General features: G+C 37.9%; 1 protein-coding gene across 2 annotated transcripts; it reads left to right on the plus strand.

Annotated features, from left to right (window-relative positions):
* Positions 1-166: 166 nt before the first annotated feature.
* znf711 (zinc finger protein 711) lies at positions 167-17,937 on the plus strand. Of its 2 annotated transcripts, none has more exons than XM_082178320.1 (9): positions 167-329; positions 1,582-1,667; positions 3,912-4,009; positions 5,906-6,337; positions 9,235-9,393; positions 10,153-10,290; positions 11,095-11,232; positions 11,723-11,854; positions 13,678-17,937. In XM_082178320.1, the coding sequence occupies exons 3-9, from the start codon at positions 3,934-3,936 to the stop codon at positions 14,853-14,855; spliced, it is 2,253 nt and encodes a 750-aa protein (XP_082034446.1). In that variant the 5' UTR covers positions 167-329; positions 1,582-1,667; positions 3,912-3,933; the 3' UTR covers positions 14,856-17,937. The 2 variants fall into 2 exon arrangements, with proteins under 2 accessions (XP_082034446.1, XP_082034447.1); XM_082178321.1 differs by having other exon boundaries at positions 167-325.
* The last annotated feature ends 8,601 nt before the right edge of the window (positions 17,938-26,538 follow it).

Consider the following 26,538-nt stretch of genomic DNA (forward strand, 5'->3'; position numbering starts at 1 on the left):
CTCTTGCACCGTAACTTATTTAAGTAGATAGCGCAATGTTGTCGTATGAGGTGACGTAAAGTGTGCCGCGCGTTCGCTCTGCCCCACCCGTTGCTGTTGTCAACGAACATTCTGATTGGCCGAGGCTTAGAAACGAGCAATATGATTGGCGGAGGCGACGAATCGAGGAGCGTGATTGGCTCAGGCCTCAGGCCTGGGAAAGAGCGTTCGAGGATCCTCAAATGTACAGGCCGCAGTAGTGCTACCGTTGGAAAATTAACTATAATAAATTACGACAATTTCGAGGGGATCGGAAACTCATCAACGCTCTGAAGGCAGTCGCGGAGTAGGTAAAGCGTTCTGGATTTGTGCAGCGTGTGTATGAAACGGTGGCCGTCGGCCCAGTCGGCCTGCGTGGGCCTGGTGTTGTATTCAAGCGCGAGGAAGCGCCCAGCGCGCGCTCCTGCTAGCCGGACCCTACGCAAAACTAGCGAAAATAACGGTCGTGCGTCTCGCCTTTGACGCATTAATCAATCATATATGAAGTAATGCAGAAAATGCGTCTGGGTTGCACGTTTTTGTGATACTTCGGGTTGTGTTGTACTCAAATACATGTTGACATATTCGTTAGCTAATGCTATTAGCCGTTTAGCATGTGGTGTAATGGCGGAGGGCAAGATGGCGCAGTAACGCGGCTGCATTTTGCGCAAACTGTTAACTACGTGAACAACCGAATTCTCCTGGAATATTAAAGTGAATTTCGAAACGTTGTATTTTGTAAAGGTTTTTTAACTGTACCGAGTCAATGCAACAATCCAAACTTTGTTTCGATTGAACTGTCACATGGACTAGTAACGTTACGCTCAATTACTAAGCCCACTATGGCGAAGGCTCACCTCACGAGTATATCAGAGTCACGTGAAGGAATTAATATTAATGAGTTCACCTTTGTCATAGTAGGTTCAGATTACGCCATCATAACATAGACTGTAAAATAAATAAATAAATAAATCATAATCACTGTCATGAGCGTAGCGCTGACAACGATTTCGCACTTTTTCAGACATGACAATCTTTTACAAATAACGCGTTATACTTTTGGCACTCTTTTTAGGGACCGTAAACATATAGTACTCAATTCCCCCCCACAAATAGAGATACAACGTCATGTTGGAAACCCCCTCACATAATTGTTATGCATATCACTGATTGTAATTATTAATGAAGTCTAATGTAATATTAACCGGTTATGATTAATTTATTATAATCAACCACTTTCTTGATATCAAGATAAATTATTCTTTTCTGCGTTTTATATATGTAAATGTTATTTAGGTTGTTGTTATTATAATGTTAAAGAAATTACTGCAATGTGAACTTTCTGAATGATAAACACAGTTTATATGTTCATAAATCGTTTTATTTTGCTACTGTGCTTGAATTCTTTGTTCTATGTATTAGGATATTTTGTTTTCTCCACTTTTTATGTTTGGAAACACAAACTAAGAATTTGTCATAAAAAAAAAAAAAAAAAAAAAAAAAAGTATTATAATTATATAAATGTTATATGCATTTCATTTCATTCTCTTCTGTTTCTTTCAGACACTTTCCTCCCAGATGCCAGATTCACAGTTTTTCTTAATATTTGCGACACTTTTATGTGAAGGGAACTACTGTCAAATGTGAAGGTTTGTTAAATAGCAGTTTTCACTCACAGTGCCGCTTGCTTGTGATTCGAAAAGAAAACCTTTTTGAAAAATGAGTTGTTTAACGACTATCCATATGAATTCAGTGTGTTGGATTTAATTTTCTGTCATTTTGTGTGGGGCTGCCCCCTAATATTCGAGGAGAAGAGGCTTAGTCAACCGGAATTTGATTAGTCGGTTAGTTGTAGAGACAGAGACAGAACCTTAACGGCGGGTGCTTGTTGTCTACAGTGTGTCCAAACTAGGGATGCATCTAACGATTATTTTTGTTGTCGATTAATCTGTCGATTAGTCGACTAATCTAACGATTATTTTTCAGATTCATCTAATGGTTATTTTTGGGATTAGCTGATTTATCCATTGGCAAACTTTCCAATAAATAATAAGTACAACAATATATCAGCTGTATTTTGAAGAGGGTAGTGCATCTGTATATTATTTTAACATGAAATCTATGAATGATGACAAAAAAAAAAAGTATTTCAGAAAGGGTAATTGTCATTGTATTATGAAATATGCGAACAAGAAGCATTTTAAACTTTATTTTTAACTAATGGAACTATTTCATTAAATGTAAGATGTATACAGTCACAGGCCTATTTAGGAAATGTGTCTGTTTTTAATTACCGTAGTGGGAGTATGATTTACTCAATTATCTTGTCCATTATCTTGTCCGATAATGCACTTGTGTTTATCTGCAAAAAGGTTCACATACACTAGATTGCAGCCTAGGCTACTGTTAATGTAAATATAGCGTTAGTCGTTTGTTTTTAAAGTCTACATCAGAGACCTGCGCGGGACGGATTTCCTCCTTAATAATTCCTAAAAAGACATCTCAGTTCATCGTGATCTCACAAATCTCTGTTATTATCAATGGAACTGGCTGCACAATGAATCTGTCATAATATCTACACTTTGTTTGCTATAATCAGATGATTTGCCAGTATGCAGAATTCAGCACTGAACAAAAAGTCAATTTTGAGCGGTGAGGGGATTCTATCTTAAATGCATCTGATTGGCCATTGCGTTCAAGAAATCAACACATATGTCTGTGATTGGCTACATTGTTCAACGCTGCAAACATGTCATAAATAGATAGAGACTCTGGCCTGTAAATCGTTTCTATTTGGTTTAGTTGTTCTTGTTGCTTTTGTGCAACAGATGAATGACAATTTATTCGTTTTTAGATGTTCAATTTATAGATATTTCTATTTTGCGGGAGTCCCGCGAATCGTTTTATTCTCCCGCAACCAGCACACACACGAGTGCATTACCGTCCACGCCCGCACTCGGCCATCAGATCTATGTTCCCGCGCCGCACTCTGTTGCGTTGTGTCCCGCGGGAGTGCAGGTCTCTAGTCTACATGTGCATACACAACTTTTAAAAACTGGCAAATGCACTGAAAGCTTCGTTGACAGATTTAAGTTGAAGTTATAAATTAAAGTCCATTTTATTGTCGCCGAATGGGGAATAGTTTGCATAGTGAACAAAGCACCTTTCTGTTCGGCCGTAGTTTAAAGTATTCCCATACTTTGGATGATCGTGGTCTGTCATTTTCACCATGAGCGGGAGCAGAAGCCGCCATTACTCGATATTTAAACGTAAATAATGAATGTGACGCGTCGACGCATTTCATGCGTGTCGACGTATTTTCATAGTCGACATAATCGATGACGTCGCCGCGTCGTTGTGGCCCTAGTCCAAACATTCGCATTTCATCCATCGACGTCAAATATGGCTTACCATTTGAAACACTTAAGTATCAAAAGGCCACTATAGTACTATAGTACCACTATAGGCTACCTCAGAGATGACCAGTCAGCATCATCAACTTCATCTTTGCAGCCGACACTGACTCGGAAAACACTAGTTTATTAATAAATAACTCAAATGTCTCCTTGCTATTTTTAAAAAAAAAATTTTTACGCATTCATTATCATTACTTTTAGCGGTGCTTTACAGCAAGCTTTATGTGTGCGCTCGAGGGCGGAATAGGCTATATTACGCCCCCCACCCCACCCCTAATATATATATTTAAGAAATTCAATTATTATTAACATGTGATTAGTCAACTAATGGCTTAAATGAATGACAAGTCGACTAGAAAAATCTTTAGTCGGGGGCAGCCATAATTTCATGTGATTAATTTATATTTTCGTATAGTAAATATATTTCACCTTCCTTATATAGTAGTCCTTTTTTTTGTAATGTTTTCACTTTTACAGTATTGTGGAAAAATCCCAGATAATGGATCACGGTGGAGGGATCCTGGAGCTTCACAAGGATTTGAAAATGCCCCATACAATGATAATGCCAGATTTTGGTAAGGAACCGTAATTTAAATAATGAGTCAATTAATTGCCTGATGTTTGGCTTATTTTAGGTTATGACATTGACTGATCGTTTTATAGAGTTCTTACTGTAATTAAAGTCTTTCAACCTCGTTTGGTTTTTGGTTTGTATTTTGATGTATGTGAATAAATAGTGAGTGTTTACACCTAGAGCGATAACTATTTATTTTAGGAGAGTATATTTACTTATATTTATTTATTTATTAATCTTTTTTTCATTTATATTTAATATATTTAAATATATAAATAAAATATTAATGTTATATGAATAAAAAAATATATATATTTAATTTAATATAATATATATGAATAACATTATAATAACAGATATATTTAATGATATATCTGTTATAATGTTTTTTGGTGTCTCTAGTAATTTCTTCGGAATGCATGGTTGCAATAATGTTTTTGTCTTGTAGTATTGAAGTGTAGTATTTGTTTTTTTTCTTATGCTGCTGTAATGTCTATATTCCTACGGAAGAGGATTAGGGCCAAGCAATAATAAAAAAATAAAACCATCTCGAGATTAAAGTCATTATAATGCGAGATAAAACTCGTTAAATATCGAGAAAAAAGTCGAAATACAATCTTGAGAATAAACTCATTACATTTCGAGAATAAAGTCGTTGTGTTTCGAGAAAAAACTCGTTAAATTTCTCGAAAAAAAACTCGAAATACAATCTTGAGAATTAACTCATTAAATTTCGAGAATAAAGTCCTTGTGTTTCGAGAAAAAACTCGTTAAATTTCAGGGGAAAAAGTCGAAGTAATCGGGAAAATAAACTCATTAAATTTCGAGAATAAAGTTGTTGTGTTTGGAGAAAAAAAGTCGAAATGTAGAGAATAACGCATTTGATCAGTGTTCATTGCATAGCCTACTGATATCAACCTCATCGAGGTTTCGTGGTTTCCCATGATACAATAAGACGCATTATTAATCATTGTTGGTTGTGTACGCCTCCATCCACAGAATGTAACGACTGTAACCATCTAAACAGCCATTAATGGCAATGCCGTACGGTTTTAATTTATCATAGCTGTCCATATACCAGAGTGCATTTGGGCCAGCGCAAGTGTACTGGCGTCTTCTCAAGCGTCTCCTTCGTCGAAATTCCACACCTTGAGGATCAACAAGTTTAATAATGCATATTATGGTATCCTGGGAAACCACGAAACCTCGATGAATTTCATGTTGGACAAAAGCGAGTACATCGCGCAAATTGGACTGATTTTTTTCTTCTAAAAAGACCTAGCCGACCTAGACCTAAGAATGTTCTATTCTTTGTTACTGAAAGAAAGTCTAAAATATAGCTTGACTAAGTGATCCAACTCTGCCATCCTCTATCAGTAGGCTATGCAATGAACACTGATCGAATGCGTTATTCTCTACATTTCATTTAGACTTTTTTTCTCGAAACACAGACTTTATTCTCGAAATTTAATGAGTTTATTCTCGAAACACAACGACTTTATTCCCAATATTTAATGAGTTTATTCTCAAGATTCTGCTTGGCCCTAATCCTCTTCCGTAATATTCCCCCTTATAAATAGTTAATTTTTAAAAAAATTTATTTAATTTTTTTATTATTAAATCTTAACTATAGTAAATGATTATTATAGTAAAAAAAAAAAAAAAAAACGTATAAAACTGCAAAGTTGTAATAATCATTGTAATCCCATGACAATGAAGTCCACACGAATAAAACAATAACCTCACAGGAATCACTCTTATGCCTTTCCAAACCCATAAGACTTTGCATTTTTGGGGGTGAACTATCCCTTTAATGAAAAACAAAAACAAATGAACAATATTTATGCAATACATTAAATACTTTGTCAGTTTTGTTAAAAAAAATTGTTGTGGTCAGTTGCAGGGATGGGTGGCATGGCCCACATCGACGGCGATCACATCGTGGTGTCGGTGCCGGAGGCCGTGATGATCTCGGACGAGGGCATCATGCTGGAGACTGACCTGGAAGCTGAAGTGGTGGAAGGGCCTGACATCTGTCACGAGGATGTCATCACCACCGAGGGAGTGATCCTGTCCGAGTCGATCCTGGGGGCCGAGGTGGCCATCCAAGAGGCTCTGGAGACGGAGCCTGATCAGGTGTTCGTGGCGGACCTCATGTCACCTCACGATCAGAGTCCGCTGGAGCACGACCTTGTGTCTGCAGAGGTCATGGTGTCGGACTCGGAGACGGTCATACAGTCACATGACACCATGCCGTCTGATGTCTCTCTTAAAGTGGACGATGAGGAGGATGTGAAGAGCACTTCAGAGGACTACCTCATGATTTCCTGTGAGTTTGCTTTTACATGCCAGCTTGGATTGTAAGGCCAGGACAATAAATTGATGCATCGTGAATCGAGAAACTATTCTGGATTTATTCTAAGATTTTCCGAATGCATCACGATTCTCTCTCGAATCGATTCTGAGCTTAGTTTTTAACCTTAGATGGCACTGCAGAAACAGCCATACTCTGCTGGCTTCCAATGCCTTACACACACCACTTGAACCTTCTATAAAGTAATCATTCATAAATAGGGTTGGGTACCAAAACCAGGTACTGATATGGAACCGGTACCTAAGTAACCGGTATGTAACCAGACCGAATCAAAACGCAGATTTCGGTGCCACTTAAATGCCTCGGTTGCTGTCGGTTGAAATATCTGCCCTTTGATTCTCTGAAACGGATGCAAGAAACATCATCACCGCATGTGTTCGCTAGTTAACCCTTTGACGCGTGTTGGCTGGCGCTGAGCCGAACAACATTTATAGTTTGTAAAATACACACCGATGTCCATGGAAGCTGCATTAGCAATCCTTTCAATTATAAATTGATGACGTGTTTAGATACACATTGTGTAGGCAACTATAACATTTAATCTATTCTTCTTACACTTCACCAGCCACTTACATTAATGTATTTTGGGAGAAGTGGATGAATTGACGTGTTGTAGGCCTAAATCTGTAGTACTAACATAGCGCCCATTGTGCGTTATAGATCAACTAACATGAATCATGACATGATCATTATAAAGGTTTCTGAAATGACAAAACACATTCACCTACATGTATTTAAGAATAAAAATATAATCCAAAGACTGACTGACATGTAACGCAACCAATCACAGTTCGTTATTTGTTCCACGTCATGTTTAGTGTGAAAATGTAAAGTCGATGTCCCTACAATAACAGACCGGCGTACATCTAATAAATTATTCATTCAAGAACGTTGTGCAAGTTTACTGCAAGAATAGAGCGGCGAACCTCACATACTTTTGAAATCCAGCATTCAGTTGATCCTGATGAGCGCTCATTAGGCCTGTCACGATAACAAATTTTGCTGGACGATAAATTGTCCAAGAAATTATTGCGATAAAGGATAATATTGTCGTTCTGAGACCATTTTCATCTAAAATAATGATAATGGCATAATAATGCAGGTACACCTTTTCAACGATCAATAAACTTTTATTTCTAAAGACTATTTAACACTGAAAACGGAAAATATTTTACATATCCACAATAAATGAACAAAACAATCAAAAACAATAAAAGCAATGGACTCTGTCTCTGTTAACAAAAAATGCACTTGAATAAATACCAAAAACAATAAATAAAATGGATGTAAACAAAATTGCACTTCAAAAAATATTAAACATTAGGCTCAGACATAAATGGTGATACATTCCATAACAGGCAAAACCGATGTTATGCGACTAAAACGTAATTTTTCTAAAATCATGGCAACGGACGTTAGTAGGTTTATATATATATCACAGCCACCACACTAGACATTATTATTATTATTATTATTATTATTATTAATGGAAAGAGACGGAGGCCTAAGCGTGTTATCCAAGCATTAATGGCAAGGAAAGACCCATATAGGCTACTGCGGCACATATGAGGTGTTTCTCACTCATTTCTGCTCCGAGGTCTTGATTGTGGCATTTCTTTGAGTTTTAGAATCCAGTATTCCTGTAATTCTTTTGTATTTTATGAATTTAATAAAGAACTCTGTCTCGTATTCTGTCCAAACACACCGCGCTTTCTAAGTCAGGTGACTGTAAATGCGCAAAAACGGTGTCCATTGCAGTTTTGCGAAATTTCTTTTTCGAATTGCCTGAAAAACCACCTCATGCGAGCGTAAAAACTGACAAGAGGGTTCACTCCTCCTACGCTAAGGAATCGAGAGTTGTCATCCAGTCTCTTTGATAGAGAGAGAGAGAGAGACGAGGAAAATAAACAAGCATGCAAATGGAAATTATCGCGGCCGGAAAAATTATCGAGGTTATTTTTTTTTATCGTGCGATTAATTGATTTATTGACTATCGCTACAGGCCTAGCGCTCATTGTCACAGTTGTAAACATGACGGCGTTCTTCTTCCACGAGGGGTTTCGTGTCACAGCATTTAAGGTGATGCGTTCTAAAATAACGTTCACCTTGTGCAGGACATGCTATTGCTTGGAGAGGTGTGTATTTGGCCAGAGAAGGCAAAAAATGTGAAAAGAATTGCAGAAATTTAAAGCTGGTTTGTAGCATACCAAGAATACAGACTACTTTGCCGTTATTAGTACTGTAGTGTTATTTAGTGTTAAATTATTGTATTTGGGTTAGGTGGCTTAGGTTTTATTGTGAATTTGTTATGTAAATTTGTTGTTTTGTATTTAGACTACTTATATTTATATCTTTACTCTAAAATTGTAATATATTATTCAATTTTAAGAATTTTTAATTTAATTTAATTTTTTCAATAAAAACCCGTTCTTTAATGTCATTCACCATCGTTTTGAGGCTCTCTTTTTTTTAAGTATCCGTTTAGGCACCGGTACCGTTTTAAAAGTATTGATTTGGCACCGGTATAAAAAAAAAAACGATACCCAACCCTATTCATAAAGTTCGAAAAGGTTGAAGCGAAGTACAAGGGTGTTTGCAGTGGGCTGTTTACATTGATCTCTCATCATAAAAGCGTTCTGAGGTGCAAGTACATTCGTTAAAAGCATTTGTGTGCGGTTAAAAACTAGCCTAGATCGCCATCTGCTGTTAAAAACTAAGCGCAGAATCGATTCGAGAGAGAATGGCGTTGCATTTGGAAAACATTGGAATCGATCCACGAATCTCGATGCATCGTTTTATTGTCCCAGCCCTATTGGATCCACAGCAATGTTTGATATTTGGCTTCTTTGCAGTGGATGAGGTTGGGGAAAAGCTAGACATTGGAGACGCGTCTTTAAAGATCAGTGCAGATGTGGGCCAAGATGACGACGGCTCAAAAGAGGACGAGTTCAGCTCTGAGGTCATCAAAGTTTACATCTTTAAGGCCGATGGAGATGAAGATGTGGAAATTGGTAAGGAACACATTTCAGATATTTGCCACAAGCTGATTGCTAATACTCATACTCTCACTGTTATTGAGAGGCGTTGCCATATGGCAGCAATTCATTTCTACTCATTTCCTTGTTCAGAAAACAATACAATATTGCACTATGGGAATTAAAAGGGCAGGCCTTAAAGGGTTAATTCACCCAAAAATGAAAATTAGCTCATGATTTACTAACCCTCAAGCCATCCTAGGTGTATTCGTCTGAAAGAAGAATGTCATATACACATAGGATGACTTGAGGGTGAGTAAATCATGAGCTAATTTTCATTTATGGGTGAACTATCCCTTTAAGGTTGCCAATGATGTGCTGTTTTTAAGTCACATGACATTTGAATGTCCCTCCAAAACACTCTTTCCCACTGTCACCCTCACACGGAAGACACCTGTTCAAGTGCTCCAGAAATTTCTCTATTAACCTCATTTCTAAACATCACTTTTCTTTGGCTCATCTTTGATAAGTAAATTAGATTTTTTTTATTCACAAATCAACTTTGTCTTAGATAGTTTTGCTGTAAATTGAGAAAATATCAATGTTTCCAAATGGCAACGCCGTACCACAGTGGAATTGCAGTGATGTATTTCGATTACGTAATCGTGGCAACCGTAAACGCGATTAGAAATGAATTGTGTAGCCCTAGTGTAGAGTAACCTCTTATAAATATCAAGGACATGTTGATTCTCCATTCATGCCCTGTAAGATGAATATGTTTGTATGGTGTTGTAGGCAGCACAGAGGTGGTAGCAGAAAGTGATTTCCCCAATGGGCACGCTGTGCTGGAGCCAGTGGTCTCGGGCCGGCTGCCCAGAGAGAAGATGGTCTACATGGCTGTGAAGGACGCCTGCCATGGAGACGAGGATATCAGTAAGTTCTGGCTCTTTTTAAGAAGAGTTAAGGTCCTTGCACACTGAGTCCGAAATCCTCATCCGAAATGTTCACACATTAAAGGTACACTCCGACTTTTTGAGACTTAAGCTTATTCACCGTATTCCCCAGAGTTATATAAGTCCATACATTCCCTTTTCATCTCCGTGCGCGCCGTAACTCTGTCTGATGCACCCACCGCTAGCCTAGCTTAGCACAAAGACTGGAGGTAAATGGCTCCAGCTAGCATACTGCTCCCAATAAGTGACAAAATAACGCCAACAGTTTACTTTTTACATTTTGTGATTTGTATAGTCACTGCGTGTACAAATAACAAGGTCACATGAGACACAGCCATCTTCTAACCGTATACATACTGGGAACTATATTCTCAGAAGGCGAAGCACTGCTACTTCTGCGGAGTGATTTTACTCCAACTCTGAGCGAACTCTCTGCTCCTCACCACGGGGCTTCTCAGGTGCTGCGAGCAAATCACTCCGCACGGAGATGAAAAGGGTATGTATGGACTTATCTAACTCTGGGGTATACGGTGAATAAGCTAAAGTCCCCAAAAGTCGGCGTGTTCCTTTAAAAAATAAATATGGATCTCGTCTGTCATAAAAAAAATTAGGATGGGGTTAAATTTTCTGCATTTTTAGCATTCGTAGCGAGCATTTTAAGAGGTGACAATTCACATCCACCGAATTAATACGAAAATGTCTGACTCAGTGTGCAAGGACCTTTACCTTTGCCTACAGCATGTCAAAAACTGTGCTTATGTTATACTCTGTCCTGACTGTGTAGACTGTTCGGAGATGACTGACCAGGTGTATATGGAGGTCATTGTTGGGGAAGAAGAGGCTGCTGGGATAGCAGAAGCGCAACTGGAGGACACACCAGTTAACAAGAGCTTTGTTCCTGCGGCCTGGGCAACTGCTTATGGTCCTTCACTTTTTTGTTGCAGGCAGAGATACAAATTGTTTTAAATTAATAGTCCACCCAAAAATGAAAATTCTGTCTGAATTCGGAACAGCACTACCGTCCTACCCTAGTATTGTGACCATATTTAAGTCTTCTGAAGCCGTACGATAGCTCAGGGTCTCCAAAACATTTTTGTCAGCCGAATCCCCTATATTTGCACTAACCCGTATGGCGATTTCAGTTTTATTATGATTAACTGTGCAGCCTTATTTATTTATTTAATTTTTTTGATTTAATGAATTATTTGTTTTTAATCAACTCACGCATAAGGGCTCTCGAACCCTTGATTGGAAAACCCTGCGAAAACCGATGACAGAATTTTCATTTTTGGCTAACTGTTACCTTAAAACGTAACTTAACATTTATAAAAAACATTCTCCTTTCCTTTTAGTGCATTTATAGGGTGTAAATGTCCGATGCAAACACCTTACCAGTCATGGCTTTTCTACAGGAAGCAGTCTAGAAAGTAAGAACGGCGCAGGCACTCCCTACCTGCAGATCTCTGACAGCATCAGCTCAAGCCGAGCTCTCAAGCAAAAGATCAAGAAGAAGAGGAGGGGAGAGACGCGCCAGTGCCAGACAGGTATGATCTTCTGCTAGTGCCACAAACTGTTTTTAAAGGGTCATGAAACCCTTAAAGACATTTTCATTTTCAAAACGCATCAATGTGCCCTCAACCCTTTGTTTTTCCCCCTCCGCTTATATTTTAATATTCATTTGTCTGTATAACGAGTGTGTTGCAGGTCTGTGTTTTATTGGTTGTTGTCTCCCCTCTTCCCTTTATTGCCATTTTAAATGTTTGTTTTTTTATGAAGCCAGTGGTTATAAAAGTCCTAATATTTACGCACTAGTACTGAATTGAGTTCTTTTTTATTGCGCTTAAATGGTCAAATACACACAGAATTATGTCAAAATGCCCATCTTGGCGAGGATCCTAGTAAACACAGTTGGTTTTGTCTTAAGTGTAACATAAACAGTTGAATGTTTGTCAGTATAATAAATCTGTGCATTCGGTCTGAAAGTAACGGCAGCCTAATAAACCTGCTGCTCTCTGTGTCATTAATAATAATAAAACAACAAAAGACAAACAGAAAATCACTCGCTGATCTTGACCGAAGAACCTTTTGTAGCTTTAATAAGAATCAGTGTATTGTATTCACACAGCGATGACTAGTGTTTTATTTTTTGTTTGACGTTTTGATCGTTCAATTCTGTAATGTTTCTTCAAGTTTTTTCAGGTAGGTCTATCTAACAGTAAAGCACTCTTTGTTTCATTTGTGTCTTTGTTCTATTGTATTTATTTGTCCTTTGTTCTTACTGTTTACTTGTCTTTAATAAGCTTGAGAACTTTTTACTTGCGCTAGTATTATGGCGCTTTTCCACTACACGGTACCAGCTCGCCTCGACTCGCCTCGGCTCTGTTTGGTTTTCCACTGTGTAAAAGTTGTACCTGTACCTTCTTCCAGGTACTTTTTTTCGTACCACCTCCGGCGAGGTTCTAAGCGAGCCGAGGCGATACTAAAATGTGACGTGAAAACACGGCAGACTGCTGATTGGTCAGAGAGAATCGTCACTAGTCACTGCGTCATCATTGCACGCGCCAGACGGAGTATCCTGAATTAAAAACAGCAAAAACAAAAACAGCATACACTCGATTTCCTCCATTGTCCTGTGTGTGTGGGTCTTGCGTAAAAGATTAAGTCACGGCAGTTTCCTGCGGCGTCGCTATGACGACCAGGTACTATTGTGGAGGTACTATCTGCAATGGAAAAGCGAGACGAGTCGAGTTGAGCTGGTACTGGTAATGGAAAAGCGCCATTAGTTTTTGCTGTGATGCTGAAATTTGTATCAGTGGTACTGGAATTAATGTCATCTAAAATGTTGGCATTGTAACAACCTTATTTTCAGAACTATACTGTGGTATTGTTATCGACTAGAAGACTAGAAACTAAAGTGAGTTCATCTATCACAGAAACAAAAAATTGCAGTAAAATACTTGGAATTTAGGAGAAAAATTGAACGTTTTCCTTTCAAACGTATTAAAATAAATTTCGAAATGTGAGGTTCTGTTATATGTAGTTGACCCATATTTAGTAAAAAGTAACTGCAAGCATGTATGCAATATTGCTACGTTGAGTGTCTGAGCATTAGTGCCTGTTAAGCTTCATGTAATCGAGCAATAATACCAAATAATGATAGTTTGAACAATAAGCATCTCCATTGGGACGTTGAGATGTTCTCGAGGGTGAGCTTGACCTCTACCCTGCTCAAAAGTCCTTTCTAAAAAAGCATGTTGGTGTCAGTGTTTCAAAAAGGAAGTAGTCCTTCCTTTGTCTCGCCACTTAAGTGCGCTACAGAAGTAAAATGTTGACCTGCCTATTTTCAGCATGTGCTCCTCTGTTTTAGCTGTAATCATTGGTCCTGATGGGCAGCCCCTGACCGTCTACCCCTGTCACATCTGCGGCAAGAAGTTCAAATCACGGGGTTTCCTCAAACGCCACATGAAGAATCACCCGGACCACATGTTCAAGAAGAAGTACCAGTGCACCGACTGTGACTTCACCACCAACAAGAAGGTGAGTTTCCACAACCATCTGGAAAGCCACAAGCTCATCATCAAGAACGAGAAGATCCCCGAGTACACGGAGTACACGCGGCGCTATCACGAGGCCAGCCCGCTCAGCTCCAACAAACTCATCCTGCGTGACAAGGAGCCCAAGCTGCACAAGTGCAAGTACTGCGAGTACGAGACCGCCGAACAGGGACTCCTGAACCGCCATTTGCTGGCTGTGCACAGCAAAAACTTTGCACATGTGTGCGTGGAGTGTGCCAAGGGCTTCCGCCACCCTTCTGAGCTTAAGAAGCACATGCGGACCCACACAGGCGAGAAGCCCTACCACTGCCAGCACTGCGACTTCCGCTGTGCCGATCAGTCCAACTTAAAGACTCATATAAAGAGCAAACACGGGACTGAACTGCCCTTCAAGTGTGGCCACTGCCCACAGGCGTTCGCCGACGACAAGGAGCTCCAGAGGCACACTGAGATCTTCCAGGGTCATAAGACTCACCAGTGTCCGCACTGCGAGCACAAAAGCACCAATTCCAGTGACTTGAAGCGTCATGTCATCTCGGTGCACACGAAAGACTTTCCACACAAGTGTGATGTGTGCGAGAAGGGCTTTCACAGACCCTCCGAACTGAAAAAACACGCTGAAACGCACAAGGGGAACAAAGTACACCAGTGCCGGCACTGTGATTTTAAGACATCGGACCCCTTCACATTAAGCCGCCACATTTTGTCCGTTCACACCAAGGACTTGCCATTTAAATGCAAGCGTTGCAAGCGCGGCTTTAGGCATCAGAACGAACTCAAAAAGCACATGAAGACTCACAGCGGTCGCAAGGTCTATCAATGCCAATATTGCGAGTACAACACTACGGACGCTTCAGGTTTCAAACGGCATGTCATATCCATCCACACTAAAGAGTATCCACACAGGTGTGACTATTGCAAGAAGGGTTTCAGGCGACCGTCGGAAAAGAACCAACATATAATGCGACATCATAAAGAAACCCTACTATGATGCTCTTCCATCCCCAAAAACAAGATCCGACGCTCTACAGCTGCATATGTCATTTAGATGGCCTGCATTTAACAACCTTCTTATTTAATGTTCCGCTTATATGTAAAGAAACAAATCAAAACTGAGACGTGTAACAGTACGTGGCTAACAATATGGTCTTATGGTCTTACAACATGTCACATCTCTCACAGCCTTTGCTTTCCCTGGAATGGAAAAGTAAAGAAAACAGTCATTCAGGGTCTCAAATGCCTATATTTTTATATCCACTTTGCTGTAAGCAAATCACATCCTTTTAATAAAGGGATAGTTCACCCAAAAATGTAAAATATGTTGTCATTTACACATCCTCATGTTGTTCCAAACATTTATGACGTTCTTTTGTAGAGTTTAAAAGATGTTTCACAGAACGTTCACGCTGCTGTCGCTCATTAACTGACAAGTGGCCGTCAAGCTTCAAAAAGGATGAAGAATCACCATATAAGTGTCATAAATGTAGAGTTTGTGCTACACATTTTGTATGCTTTCGTGTGTTTGTGTATAAAAAGCAGCACAATGATGATGTGCTCCATGGGAGAAAACGACATGGGTTTGGAATAACATGAGGGGAGTAAATAATGACACAGTTTTCTTTGATGGGTGATTCCTGGTCAGAGCAATCATCACAGGCCGTAGTCAGGAGAAACGCCATATTGAATTTTACGCAGATTAAAGCGAGGCCAGACTTAAAGTCTTTACAATGGCATTCACTGTATAAAGATCCTAGATGACATCACTTTTAAAACTCGCAACTTTCAAAAAGTTTTAGTCTGCTGAAGTTCTTTGGGAAAGATGTTCCATCAGATGAACCATTGGTATGTTGTACTTTTATCCTTCACAGGCTTTATTTTAAAAAAAACTGAAAATTAAATATGGCGCTGCCCTGACTTCGGTCTCACTTTCCTGTTTTTCTCTGAAGTCGTTAAATCATTAGATGTATTTTACCGACTGGTATGTCCAGGTTTTACTGTACCTTTTACCATTTTGTAACCATCATGATGTTAATTTGAGCAATTTCTTTTGTGGTATCTGAAATTGTACGATTCAAGCCAGTGCGTCTTTCCAGCGTTTCCTTTCCGTTTGCGATCCTAGAGTCTTGAGCGCTCCTTCACGAATCAAGCGATTTGTTGTTGTTAACTTTCTGAATACCACTACAAAAAATTAAATGTTTATGTAAAATGAAACGTTAACAACATGGCGAACAACATGCACATACTGCCAATTATTTCGGATCTCCTGCGTCATGCCTTACATGTATTTCTTTTGCACTGAATTCAGTATGAATCGATTTGTGAATATTTTTAACAAGTTTCAGTTGTGCTATGATAGATGTATACATTAACAAATGCAAATTGAGAGCACCTTTTGCTTTTAAAATGTCACTTCTGCGTTATTTATTTTTTAGTGGGTGGGCAAACGTAGACACATCATCCTAAACCAGAAGCCATCCAACTTCCCGCCAGTAAAAGACCTCAGCGATCAAAAGAGGCTCGTCTTGATATCTTAGCTCTAATAATTGGCATAGCTATGGACTTTTGTAATATGACTGTAGTTAACATCAGCACCCAGCAACTGTAGGACTTCACAGCGAACCGTACATGGTGGATTTCATTCATGGGTGGAGGTGGAGAAAGGGTTGTACTTGTTAATCATGTTTTTTATTGTCAGACTTCCTAATGTAACAGTCACTCCAATGTTGTCATGTAAAAGCCTCCATTATAAGCTCTGTCGTAAGGAGATAAAGGTGTTTTAAGACTTAATTAGTGAAAGTGGATGATTTAAAACAATTAGTTATGTTTCTTGAAATTACAAAACGCCACTTCTAAAGGTTCGTCGTCTGCACAGAAAGAAATATCACAAAAATTTCAGCATAATGCATGTTGTAAATCTTGCTTTTGTGATAGACATCTTTTATTCACAATTAAATTGGTTGTTTTATGTTAGAGGCAGTAAAACAGAACATTGTTTAATTGATCAAATACTTACAAAGTAATCTGTTATGATTTTATCCTTGGGACCTTATTTATGCGCGCAATTACATGATGTCATCAGACTCTCAGGTAGTGTTGTCAAATGTACCGACTTAAAAAAAATAAAAAAATAATAATTTTTGGATACCAGCATTTAGCATTTTGAGCGCTGTTGAACTTAAACACCTCTGATTGGCTGTTGTGTTCATGCGCTCAACATCTGTCTCTGATTGGCTACAATAATCAACACTTCCAAAACATGTTGTAAATAGACATCTTTGACGCTTTAGCCAATCAGAGACAGATATGTTGAGCGTGTGAACACAATGGCCAATCACAGACATATGTTGAGCGTGTGAACACAATGGCCAATCAGAGGTGTTAAAGAATCCGTTCAACAACGCTCAAAATGCTAAAGGGGAAATACTGGTATCATCACTTATTTAAATGGTACTTGGTACCGAAGTCGGTACTTTTGACAACTCTACTCTCAGGCTGTCATTCATGAATCACAAGGAGAACTGTGTGTGTGTTTGTGTGTGTAGTTTGTATAACCATTCTTGCATAAATTGATGCACTGAAGAGATGCAGCAGTTTGCGAAATCGTTTTATGAGCGATTCACAATTCGTTCTGCTCGTGTTTTGTGAATGAGGTCCGTTACTGTTGTGGCTTCTTGAATTATTCCAACCATAGTTCGAAACTCTCCTGTACAGGCAGTGGTTTGGCGGAAACCAAGTGGTGAAGTGTGTGCGAGCAGTCTAGATGTTGCTGTGTTCGTTACAGTTGTGGTTGGAGAGTAAAATTCTTCATGAAAATAAAATCCATGCATTTAAATTATTTTCTTTTTGGTATCGGCGACAGGTGGACTACTGGTGAGGACGAATCAAATAAATACTTTTCAAAAAGGATTCTTTTTGCTTTCAGAAATGTTCACACTCAGGTATTTCCTTGACATTTAGCAAATAGCACTTTTCAGATGTAACCCAATTAACACAAGTCTAAATAATTCAATGGAAATCGTTTTAATCTGCTTATTATAAGTGTTGTATTATGCCATTAAAGTTAATCATAAATACCCTTCTGTCACTGTTCTATAACCTTACTTTGTGTGTCTCATTCAGCTCCCTATAGTTCAGTAGTCAGGACTCATTTTAAGGGCTCTCAATCGCAGAATCCTTCATGTGGTTGAAATGTTTACTCTCTAAAAGAGTCCCACAATTGATGCTCACTATGTTTCCTTAACAGAAATCCTGGAGCACGAAACAAATTAGCACTCGATAGTCATCATGACATGCGATAGAAGATTTGAAAAGACAAACTTTTATTTAATTATATGTCAGCATGAACACACATGGCTAGAGAGGTAGTGAACTTAATCTAGTTAAAGTGTAATTGAAAATTTGGCGCCGCCTGTTAAAAATTTCCAGTGGTTTTTGCCAAGCAAATATGTAGCCATGTCACCGTAAACAGTCATGTGTCCCGATGTTTACCGAGACACAGTCCTTGACCACTGTTCGAATTCATGTACACCAGCAAACTTCAAGGGGAACTCAAGACGACTTAAAATGAAAACAAAATACATTTCCCGTTATTCCAAAGTCTAAAATATTTTGGGTTGAAATTTTGAGTAAAACATATTTTTAAGAATCCTTATCCAGTACATTATGAACAACTAACTTGTCATGGAGCCTTTGAATATTAATGTGAAAAAGTCCAAAATGTTGCAAAGGCACACAATAGGAAGCTGATTGAGTTGCAACTTTGAGTGCTTTTTGTCTGATGCACTTCTTCAACTGTTCTTAGCATCGTCCCTCAGTTCACAATGTGCCGAACTCTCCAGAATGCTTGACCATGAGTCGGTCTACTCCGGGTGTGTTAACTCTACAACAAGCATTTGATACAGTGTTCCTATTGTGTAAATAATACAGTACATGTTATTAAAATGTACCTTCATGTACTTCCACATGCCCTGAGATGGTGATGGTATTCCAGAAAGCCGGTTATGTAACTTACGGTAAGCGGATTACCTCAACTTTCGGTTCCAAAACCTGAGGTAACTTTTAGGGCAAGTAGCCGTTAGTTCACTTCACAGGTGTTCAGCACATGATGAGGCTCCGGTGGGTGTGGCAGATTCCACACAATATTATATTATACAGATATAAGGGCTGTCAATATATTGAAAATGTAATCGCACACTTATGAAGTTAAGCATACACCATTTATCTTTTTTAATACGTTCATTTTGTCATCATTTGCTGTATCCAGCAAAGTAAACCATCAATTTGAAGGACAATTCTCACAAAACTTTATTTTCTGCAAACTTTTTTCAAGGTATGTAGGTGGGTCATTCTATATTTAGGGATACATTTCATGTCAGCCAAAAAGTCTGGAAATCAGTATTCTTTTTTGAGCAATAAACTAGGTGGTTAATTATGCCCTTAATGTGCTAAATTTGTTATTTGGCAAGCTTAAGCTCTAATGATTTTTAAAAAATATGTTAATGAAAATTAACATTTGATTCATTATTTTGTCAACTGTGTTACGGACAAATGCTGTGTCAAATGAAACATGAATGAAGTAACACATGTTTGATAACACATTTGTTTGAAAGTTTTTTAGTCTATTCACTAGAGTTTTTGAGGTTATCTGTCTAACTGATTTGTAAATATGAATTGGGGGTTTCATAATGGTCGTTGTGGGATGATGTCATGAAGGATGAAACTTTTCTTCAACATAAATTCACAGTATGCTGAATTTAGTATTATTCATCATCCTTACCCAAGATTTCCATTTCCAGAGATATCCCTGGCGGTTTTCTGACGGTTTAGTTCACATTTAAAAGATTTATGACATAAAAACCACACTTAACACAGTTGACAGTGAAAGTAACACAGTTGACAGAAGTAACACCGTTGACAGGACACATTAGAAGGAAAAGAGAAAACTTCCTTTAAGATGATAACTTTCTTTTTATTCAACAAATGTAGGTTTAAGTCAATCATGAGTAATTCTGAATGGTTTATAACCCTTGACAAATCTGAATATATTATTATGTTATGGATACTGAGTTCATAGAAAGTGTGGCTGTGATGAGATCAGTTAAGTTTATCCATTGTAATGCAAATCATGGTTTTAGGCAATTTGTAATTTTGTGTAATGTAAATGTAATTTCCATATAATGTAGTGTGAGCATAAATTGAAACTGAATTGTCAACATTGTCAGTTGATAGGTAACACAGTTGACGGGTAACACGGTTGACATTTCGGCCATTTTAGGGCCTTGTGCAAAATGCTGGCCTTGGACTAGTTAGTAGATGACCTTGATTAACTTATGTTTTTATATTCTTTCTCTACACATTTATAAATATAACATGTGACGCAAGTTCACCAGAACATGTTGATAACACAGTTGACGGTCAATGAATCTATTCTATGCGCAGACAATAATATAGATAATATATTGAAGAGGAGAAGTTATGACTTACCACACTGTCTTCACATTTCCCTCCAAAAAAGGAATTGCATCACAGTGATGTTGGACATGTGACTTTGGAACAAATCATTGCTGATTTATAGGGGGTTTTATAGGGAGTAACACAGTTGACACTGATTTCTCTGACATACACAAAATGGGTGATTTAATGTAGATGCATGAGCAAAATATTTTTTTAAATACCTTTCTCACAAGTTAATGATTATTTTGGACAATATTTATAAGAAATATATACAGAAACATGCATTCTAGAGCTAATCTGAAGAGCAAAACCAAATCGGACAGCACAAAAACAGCAACTTCCAGTATAGAATATGCTATTTTTGCAAGATAAAAGATGGGTATCTGTTGGATTTTTGTATTAAATGAATTAGAAATGTCCCTTGATATAAAAGTGATCATTGATTGAAGTTCATGATTTAAAAAAAAAATGATAATAGAGTCCATGGACCTGACATGTACCCCTAATTATAGAATGACTCAGGTGTCTCTCCAAAAACACTTGGAGAACCCAAAAAGACACTAAATAAGCAAAAGGAGTCCATATTGTCGATTTGCGCCATTCTAGATGCTCTCGACTGCTAAGATCATCACTGCCTGATGTAAATTACATTAATGGTGCAATTTTGCATGCTTCAGTAGTTTATTTGTTTAAATGTTTTGTCGCGTTAAGGATTTTGAGTTAATCGCACGCCCTAATTGATATATACATATATTTATTATAAAGCACTGTTATTATAACATAAAGCAATGTATATTTTGCCCTTATTTATTAATCTCACACATTCACACACTTTTTTTATTTTATTTTAATTTTTTTATATAATGTATTTCTATAATAAAAATACATCTGTGAGACGATATGGAAGAAAAATGGCTAAACATAACAATAATCTTATACAGCCATACTACCTTTGCAATCTAAGACCCGTTTTCAATCAATCTTTATTTTACTTTTATAATTAGCATCAAACAATATAATTATACAATAGCCTACAGTTCAAAGTAATAAAAAATGATGTAGATATACGATTAAATGCTTCTTAGCGTCTTTGACTCCTGGATCCGGCGTTCGGTTGAGAATGTCTGTGTGTGTTCACCGTTAACTCTGATCTTCACACTCCGGGTTGACTGAACTTACTCCAGACCTTCATACCTCGAGTAAGCAAGCTTTGGGTTAACCAACTCAGAGTTCGGGGTATATGGTAAGTTAAAGGTATAGCGGAGGATGTTTTACTTCCTGGTGGGTAACCTATACTATTGGTCCTCCTAATTGTCAATCATTCTGGTGAATCAATCAAACTTTTCAAAAAGTGGAGAGGGCGGGTCTTATCTAAAATTTGGAAAGATCCTCCGCTATACCTTTAACCTTGCTTTCTGGAATACCACCCAGGTACGTTGTATTGGATAATTATTTATTTATTTCTATTATAAGTACAAGGTAGTTAAATGACACCTATTAAGTGGCGCCCACTGAACTGTACTGGCCGAATAACAGTACCAATAAAATATTTGAGGTTATGAAATCTAATATAAAAGATACTGCTATTAAAAGATTCCCTGTCACTATTTTTCCTTTATTACAAATAATTTGTAAACTATAATTTGTAGTTTAATGTTTATTGATTAATAGAAACAATATCCTGCTGTTAAACTGCACTTAGACATTGTACTTTGTACATTGCACTGGTTGCAAAAAAAGACGGTTCGCATAATATTTCGATTTATGACCATAAAATAAAATTGTAGGAAAAGCCTTGAAGTCATTCCCGAAACTTAAAAATGAACAAAGCCAAGTGATACATCAAAGTAAGACTTGTACATGTAAGCTTGGCCAATCTGATCTACCCGAAGATCGTTATTTTGACTTGAATAGCCATACAGATATTAAATTAACACCTGATTAAAAAAGGTCTACTTTGGTGTTTTACATCTGAATTACTGAATAACTTTATGGATTGTACAGACAGACCTTTTGCCATCAGTTGTTTTCGTCAGTTTTATTAAATACTGTGTTTAGTCAATTTATCGATTTCATATTTCCTGTACAACTGTTGTTGTTCAAAGCAAATGCTGTCCTCCTGAAAATGAAGTTACTTTAAAAAGTCAGCAGCAGTAGTAGTGTAGTGTTCTCATATCATTGGGTCCAGCATGAATTCACATTATATCAGATTGTGTAGCCATATGCCAGAAAGCTGAAGCTGAACCAATGTGAAATGACAAACCACTGAAAATATATAGTTCAGAATGAATGAAGTCAGTTCTTTGATTGAAATCCTTGTGTTGTGTGAGGAGTGAGCAAACAATTCTACTAAAGTCTACATGAAATTCAAAACACAGCATTTCAAAATTCTTCAAAACACATTTTATGTTATGTAATCTGAGTGGGTGTTTTAGTCCAGAATGGAGCCGGTTCTGTTGTGTGGCGACTCTTGCTGTGCACGTTCTTGAGGTGCCATCATCAGCGAATCATGGTTTGGCTCCAGAATGGCTTGTCAAATCATACCTTTGGGGGATTTAGTCTCACAACTGACATTCTCACTGATTGATTCTCAAACGAATAGCTTACAAACAACATATTTTCCACTGCAGACAAAATTAATTGCTTTTTTTAAATCAACTCAATAATTGTTTATAAACTGTAGTCTGCACATTGTTAAAACATTAATAGGCTATAGAGATACGAGATTTCAACTTGTAAAAAGCGTTCACGTCCTTGTAGAGGTTGAACTTGTAAGCTGGGATTGTTCTCAGAGCTCCAACTTAAATCTCCTGACTGCTGCAGATTCATTTAGGCATTGGATTGTATGTTTGATTAGAAGTGCATAATTCCCAGTCTGAGGACATGCTCAGATCCGAGTAAAACGTCATGTGTTGTCATCTTGAAAATTTCGGTAATTACGACATGGCGTGAACGCAGCATAAGTACAAATACAGAGTTCTGCATTAATCTAGTTTACAAAGTATCATTGTTAAATTAGCTCATATGTAAAGAGTTTTATTTTTTATTTAATTTTTTATCCTGTGTATCTTAACCCAAACTGATGTATTTTAACAAGGTGATCTCAAATATTTGTATGCATTTTACAGAAAATGTGGTTCTACCACATGTACATTTATTTACATTTGCATAGTCACAAAAACACAATATTGGTTCATTGACAGCATCTAAAGTGTAAATAATTTATGCATTAACAACTTTACAACCATACAAATCTTTGCAATTTAATCTATGATTATTGAATACATGTTATGAATCTGTTCATTCTATTGAATTTGAGATTGTTTTCACATTTCTGGTGAGAGAAGCTGTGGTTTAGACAGGAGAGGGATTAACAGCTAAACAATGTCTATGTTATGGTTTATTGTAACAAAAATTATTGTCAAATTAGTATATCTTTTTCTGCCAATTATTATTATTATTTTTTTTTTTAGGTTTAGGTTTGGGCATAGGGTTAAGGGATCTACAATATATCTGCACTGATGAGCCAAAACATTATGACCAGTCACAGGTGAAGTCGAATATCATCGATCATCTCCTAACAAGGCCACATATCAAGGTCTTGGTAGGTTTGGTGGTAAACAATCATCTCTCATAATCAACGTGTTTGAAGCATGTATACTGTGGTACAAGTCACACATTTTTAATGATGGTTAAGGTTGAAATGTGTGACAACACAGTGCATCACACTCTGCTGCATATGGGGCTTCGCAGACCAATCAGTGTGCCTATGATGACCCCTGTCCACTGTCAAAAGCTCCTACAATGGGCACGCGAGTGTCAGAACTGGACTTTGGAGAAGTGTAAGGTCACGAGTCCCATTTTCTTTCACATCACGTGGACGGCCGTGTACGAGTGCGTCGTTTACCTGGGGAAGGGATGGCGCCAGGATTCGGGTGGAGAGAGTGTGATGCTCTGGACAATGTTCTGCTGGGAAACCCTGTGTCCGGCCATTCATGTGGACATAAATTTGACACGTGCCAACTACCTAAACATTGATGAAGACCAGGTACAGCCTTAATGACAATGTGTTGCCTGGTGGAAGTCTGCAGGATAATGCACCCTGACACAGTGCACACATTGATCAGGAATGGTTTGAGGAACATGATGATGAGTTCTAGGTGTTGCCCTGGCCTCCAAATTGCCCAGATCTCAGTCCAGTTGAGCGTCAGTGGGATGTGCTGGACCAACAAGTTCGATCCACGGCTCCACCTCACAACTTACAGGACTTGAAGGATCTGCTGCAAACGTCTTGGTGCCAGAAACTACAGGACACCTTCTGGGGTCTTGTAGAGTCCAGGCATCTGCAGGTCTGTGCTGTTTTGGCAGCACTCGAAGGACCAACAGCATATTAGGAAGATGGTCATGATGTTTTGACTCAATGTATATGTATTTTTGTGTTTCAGCATCTATCAAAACATACAACATGTTTTACCTGTAAATGTTACAACATACAAATATATATGTATAAACAATGAGATCAGTCTGATTTAAAACCTGTAAAGGGGTTAATTTAATGCTTCATGAAAACATTAAGTTATCAATTAATAGTGTAGTTGTAAACATTTAGGAACACTTACTATAAATAGTTAATGTCTTATAGAATAGGTTTAAAGCACTTAATTAATGGTAATTGGTGGTCGATAGAGCTCAATGCACCGCAACTTAAGAAAACACATGCAAAATGAAAAAAAACCACCAGCAAATTAATCAGTTTAACAACACATGTGCTGCAAATACTCACAAAGCAACCAAATACAGAAATACCGCAAATACCACACAAATATTTCAAAGGGACCTCAAGTGACAAACCTGGCTGGGACTGCTTATTGTTTACTCGTCAGTGGTGTTGTTGATGACCTGAAAGGTGAGTTTTTTGTTTATTTTAACATCCTGATCGTGTGTGTGTTTGAGTATTTGCAGTGCGTTTCTGTATTTGGTTGTGTTGTGAGTATTTGCTAAATGTTTCCGTATTTGGTTGTGTTGTGAGTGTTTGCAGTGTGTTTCTGTATTTGGTTGTGTAGTGAGTATTTGGAGCATGTATCTGTATTTGGTTGTGTAGTGAGTATTTGGAGCATGTTTCTGTATTTGGTTGTGTTGTGAGTATTTGGAGCATGTTTCTGTATTTGGTTGTGTTGTGAGTATTTAAAGCATTTTTCTGTTTGGTTGTGTTGTGAGTATTTGCAGTGCGTTTCTGTATTTGGTTGTGTTGTGAGTATTTTGAGCGTGTTTCTGTATTTGGTTGTGTTGTGAGTATTTTGAGCGTGTTTCTGTATTTGGTTGCGTTGTGAGTATTTGCATTGCATTTCTGTATTTGGTTGCGTTGTGAGTATTTGCAGTGTGTTTCTGTATTGGTTGAGTTATGAGTACTTGCAGTGCGTTTCTGTATTTGGTTGTGTTGTGAGTATTTGCAGTGTGTTTCTGTATATGGTTGAGTTGTGAGAATCTGCAGTGTGTTTCTGTATTTGGTTGAGTTGTGAGTATTTGCAACGCGTTTCTGTATTTGGTTGCGTTGTGAGTATTTGCAGTGCGTTTCTGTATTTGGTTGCGTTGTGAGTATCTTCTGCACGTTTCTGTATTTGGTTGCGCTGTGAGTATTTTCTGCACGCTTCTGTATTTGGTTGTGTTGTGAGTATTTGCAGTACATTTCTGTATTTGGTTGCGTTGTGAGCATTTGTTGTGCGGTTCTGTATTTGGTTGCGTTGTGAGTATTTGTAGTGCTGTTCTGTATTTGTTGTGTTGTGAGTATTTGCGTTGCATTTCTGTATTTGGTTGTGTTGTGAGTATTTGCAGTGTGTTTCTGTATTTGGTTGAGTTGTGAAAATTTGCAGTGCGTTTCTGTATTTGGTTGAGTTGTGAGTATTTTGAGCGTGTTTCTGTATTTGGTTGCGTTGTGAGTATTTGCATTGCATTTCTGTATTTGGTTGCGTTGTGAGTATTTGCAGTGTGTTTCTGTATTGGTTGAGTTATGAGTACTTGCAGTGCGTTTCTGTATTTGGTTGTGTTGTGAGTATTTGCAGTGTGTTTCTGTATATGGTTGAGTTGTGAGAATCTGCAGTGTGTTTCTGTATTTGGTTGAGTTGTGAGTATTTGCAACGCATTTCTGTATTTGTTTGTGTTGTGAGTATTTGCAGTGCGTTTCTATATTTGGTTGTGTTGTGAGTATTTGCAGTGCATTTCTA

The sequence above is a fragment of the Leuciscus leuciscus genome (genome assembly GCF_965113295.1).
Source record: "Leuciscus leuciscus genome assembly, chromosome: 8".
NCBI lineage: Eukaryota > Metazoa > Chordata > Actinopteri > Cypriniformes > Leuciscidae > Leuciscus > Leuciscus leuciscus.